The 5011-nt window shown below is 40.8% G+C and overlaps 1 protein-coding gene across 2 annotated transcripts in view; it reads right to left on the bottom strand.

The window, feature by feature from the left end:
* The window catches only part of LOC101847699 (F-box/LRR-repeat protein 3), a gene marked incomplete in the record, with an annotated part of 12559 nt that extends 8482 nt beyond the window's left edge, over positions 1-4077 (bottom strand). Inside the window, 3 exon segments of one of the 2 annotated variants that reach the window (XM_013090359.1) lie at positions 80-314; positions 2220-2380; positions 3988-4077. In XM_013090359.1, the coding sequence (XP_012945813.1) occupies positions 80-314; positions 2220-2342 (358 nt within the window). 2 annotated transcript variants of the gene reach the window in all.
* Positions 4078-5011: the final 934 nt, after the last annotated feature.

The following is a 5011-nucleotide window of genomic DNA, read 5'->3' on the forward strand; positions in this document are numbered from 1 at the left end:
GACACACACACACACACACACACACACACACACACACACACACACACACTGGGAAGAAAAGAATTAAACGCCGTCTCACCGGCACAGTCGACTGTCACGTGACGAAGCGCGGAGGCCACCCGACTCACACAGCACAGCGCCCTCCAGTCGTCCACGTCGTTGAACCGGAAGCTGGCTCGCCGCCACAGCGCAGGCCTGGAGAAGGGCTCCCGCCACGTCTTGCAGGTGAGCGCCATGTTGAACTTGTCACGTCCTGGCAGATGGCCGTACACCTCTGTGAGTGCTACGTACGGCAGAACTTGCCACTGGCTTCTCTGGGATTTATAGGAGGAAACAAGAGACGACTGAGGCAACGAACTGGCTCAGAAAATGATATAACTAAATGTGTCACGACGCCTTAGAATCAGGCGCTCGTCAATTTTTGGGTTTTGGACATGTAGAGTTATTGGTGTCATTTTAAAATCTTGTTAATTTGTCTTGTTTTCTGTGAAGAACATAGTAGTCTATCTTGAAAAGAGTCGAGATATTTGCAATTGAAGGAGATGGGGGTCGCCTGTTTTCTGGGGTAAAATTAGCGAAAAAATGGCCACCAAAGTTTGATGACTTCCAAGCTTAAGTGTCTTGGGAAACTGTAAATTTACTGTTTATGTGCCTCAAATCAACGTTTTTCAGTAAAATCAACACCGAAATGTGTTTTCAAAAAGAGTTAAAGGCGTTGAGTCAAAACACAAAAGTTCTATAAAAGTTGCCAATCGGGCGGAAAATGCAAGGGGAGGGGGGGTATTTCATTATTTTGACGACGCCTTACTTCACCCTGCTGCCTCCAAATGCATTTATTATTAAAGGAATTTTCGATGGTACCGTGCTCAGGGTGTTTTCTCCGAAGAGGTGTCGAAATTAGAATTATGGATTCTGTTGGGTGCATGTCGTGTTTAATAGCATATTCGTCCTTATTGTGATATTTCCTTTATTTTGACATTTGCTGAGTCTGGACTTTGTAGGCTGTTAACTTGCACGGAATCCTGGATCTACTAGGCTCACCATATTTCATGCCAATGCTTTGTACAATGAACTGGGAACTTGGATATAAACACTCGTATAATTTGAAGAACTCTCGTTTGAATCATGGAAAAGATTTCAAATTACGGTTTTCCCTGCATATCGAGGGACAGAATTGCACACTTCTTTGAAGGCAGTCTCAATTCCAAAAACTCAATATAATGCACAGGTTAAGAGTCTGATTTAGGCGATCTCTCTCTCTCTCTCTCTCTCTCTCTCTCTCTCTCTCTCTCTCTCTCTCTCTCTCTCTCTCTCTCTCTCTCTCTCTTAATTTGAAGAAAAAAACAAACAACAAACACTTGGGGACTTGAGGAATAAGGTTGACAAAGCGTTTTCCCATAAAGTTTTGAATCACGTTTTGTCAGGTTTAAGGTTAATGGTATCTTGAATATTTGACTTTGCTAACTAGTTACATATTTTGTTGCATTTAAGATACTGCTCTTCTCAATGAACCTCCTGGCCTGAGTTAAAATGAAACCAAACGTCTGCTCCGGAATTATCTACGCACAATTTGAACATTGCCATCATCGCTTACCGGCAACTCTACTTAAGGCACAACCACCCGACCTCTGCAAACTGCAGAATTCAAAAGGAGACACTCCCAGCCCAAACAACCCCAGCAAAAAAAAAAGAAAAACAAAAAACAAAAAACAAAACAAAACAAAACAGAAAAGAAAGAGGCTTTACGAAAAAAAAATTGAGCGCGGAGATGAGATCAGCGAATTTTTAGTAGGTCCATCGATTTAGACATTCAACCGAATTTCTACAAAGCTACGCATACATGTATACACATGTTAATTCTTAGCTGCCTTTGGTGAAGATCTCAGTTGTGCTTACCAAGAAAATATATATTGTCAATGTCTCGTTAATTTTCCACTAGGCTCTATGACCCTTTTTGCAACATCCCCCACTTTTTTCTCCTTTTGTTTCAAAATCGCTACCTATGATAATAATATAACGATTGTTTTCTGTTGTCGGACCTGGGCCCTTACCTTTTTGCCAGTCCTCTATTCCTACCCCTACCCCTTACCTCTCTTTATTATATAAATGAATGGGCAGGGGTGGGTGGCGGGTTCCACTAAATTCAATGACAAGACCTAGCTCCAAATAGCTCCGACAAAACAAACTTATATAAGATGATCACCATTTCGAGGACTCACAGTTTCTTTCTCATAGGGTCTGCATTGGTCCAGCGAGCGGTTGGGAGAGGAAGTGCGGGCTCGTTTGCGCGGGGGGCTGCTGGGAGTTTCGTTTTCATTCAGAGATGAGCTGGTGCTACCCATGATGGTTTTTTTGTGGCTTGTCTAGCACCTAATGATGGCTGCAGTGGCGTAAAAATAAGAGTCGGATATTATTATATTGTCCTTATCTCTCCTTCCTCTTTTTTGTGTTACTCCTTGTAACACCTATTATATTCGGCACTTTCCAACCTAACTGTATTGCTTGCGCCGTAAAACGCTTGCTAAAGCAAACAAGGCTTGGATAATGAAAAAAAAACCCAACCTTTCTATCTTAAGTGAGTAATATTTGAAAAATCTGCGAAGGCATAAAAGGCCTCAGTACTTACGGATATATAAGTAATGCTGCAATGCGTTGCAAGAATTTCCCCCCCAAACCGTGGACATTAATTAAACGAATAAAATAATGTACTACTGTTATTGGTCTTCTTGGAGAAATTTGGGTTGCAATGGAAAGTTCAATACATGCATAATACAATGTATAATTATAATAACTCATCGACATCAGCCCCTCTCTCTCTCTCTCTCTCTCTCTCTCTCTCTCTCTCTCTCTCTCTCTCTCTCTCTCTCTCTCTCTCTCTCTCTCTCTCTCTCTCTCCCCACTTCTCTCTCTCTCTCTGTCTTTCACACACACACACACACACACACACACACACACACACACACACACACACACACACACACACATACACACACACACTGTCATAACATTACAAACAATCACACCAGCGTCTGTGGTGTAAGTCAGAGCTAGGTGCTTCACTGTTGCACACAGAAGACTTGAGTTCGATTCCCATGTGGGGTAAAGTTTTTTATTTAGTATCTTTTTTTTTTCGCTGGGACATTGCATCCGTCTCTGACAGACACTATTGAAGCCCGCCTCCCAAATTATCTAAATTGTGTCAATGGAGACATAAAACAGAGACATTTTTTTACAGACGACGACAATCGTAGAAACATGCCATTGCTGTTCGCCTCTGCACTGCAGCTCATTTTCCTGAGTTCGTGAGTGGTAGGCGAGTGCTCTGGTGTGATTGGTTTCTTCTTTCCTACAGAACTCCTATCTTCCTTATCTCTCCTTCAGTTTTGTGTTTGTTACTCTCTAGTAACACCTATAATCTGCGACACTGAAATGACTTAATTGTGTTGCAAGTGCCGTAAAACGCTTACTAAAACAAATTTCCCGAGCTCTGGTTATCAAGTCTTGGTTATGGGTCTTCCCCTGTGCTCTACACTAGAATTATAGAGTTTTATCTGCTCAGTACCTGGTTTTGAAAAATTTGATGTTAAAAATTTTGAATTTCACAACATGACATGTCAAGCTTTTTTAAAATGCCATTTTTTGAATTGATAGCGTTTCCGAAAAAAAATCTTACGATAGAGCTGAACGAACATTTTGGTTTCTGACCTCATGGCCTGAAAGTAAACCAAAACGGCCAAAACATGCCAGATAGAACTTTGTAATTGTAAGGTAGAGATTGACGACTAAGTAAAGCAAGAGTAATAGTCGGCCAAATAATGCTTGACCGTGACACTATTATTCAAAAATTATTGAATTATTGAATGAGTCTTAGCCTCCCAGACCATTCAGCCACCCGGGGCAACAAAATGTCATCTTTACGTATCTAGATTAGATCCTATACAAACAACAAATTGCAACGACCTTATTTTAGTCTCAAAGTCAGATTACGTTGTTGAATGTGTATTCGATGTTGAAAACACGTTGTGCTACAAGCAGATGTCCTTTGTAGCTGAGTCGTTCAGCCATGTTGAATTTTCTCTCAGTATTGTTAGTGACGTTTTTGAAAAACAATTAAAATGATGAGATTTCATTACGTCACCAAATAAAACGAAATAAAAAAATGTAACTTTATTTCCTGCTGAGAAAATCGTGGAAAAAAACAAAAACTGGATTATTTGATTACTACATCTTGGGAACAACATACTAGCACTCCGGGCATTGCCATACGTGCACCACTCCCCACTCCAATATCCACCTCAGAATCCACCTGCTGATTGTTCAGGTGTCCTTTTGGTTAACAACAATGTTATAATCAAATGAGATAGTACTTGATGAAGCCCACGTGGGACGCTAACTATTAAAAACAATCAGGGAAAAGACAAATGCAGTTTTGGGGACACATGAATAAACATAAAGATGTTGAACATCTAGCTCTCACTCGCAAAATTGAAAGCAAACGAGGCAGGGGTAGACCCAGATCAACCTACTTAGAGAACCTAAACAGATGGGAAACGGGGAGAGATCAAGGTAACGTATCATTTTTAATTGACAACAACCATGGCCACTGCAATAACAATACAAGTACCTCCAGCAAAACAACAAGTGACAATAATGTTCATAAAATGAAAAGTCAAAGCAGCAGTATAATAATGAAAACTTAAAAAAACAAACAGGAAAAGACGATTGTGATTCTTTGGCCACATAGAAAGAACAAAGGACTTCAGAAATTGGTACCATGTAGAAAGATAGAGGCAAAGAAGGGCAGAAGAAGATAGACAGCAACATACTCAGATGGCTTGAACAGTCTTATGACAAATAACACAATAAAATCATCTGAGCTGATGAAGAAGACTGACAGCAGGAAGTAATAGGGTACCGTGGTCGTCAATGTCAGCTCCGGCCTGACAACTGAACAAGAAGAATAAGAAAGAAATCAAACTCTCTACATTTATTCACACCCCCCCCCACCCCC

This window comes from Aplysia californica, unplaced genomic scaffold, assembly GCF_000002075.1.
Source record: "Aplysia californica isolate F4 #8 unplaced genomic scaffold, AplCal3.0 scaffold01238, whole genome shotgun sequence".
Taxonomy (NCBI): domain Eukaryota; kingdom Metazoa; phylum Mollusca; class Gastropoda; order Aplysiida; family Aplysiidae; genus Aplysia; species Aplysia californica.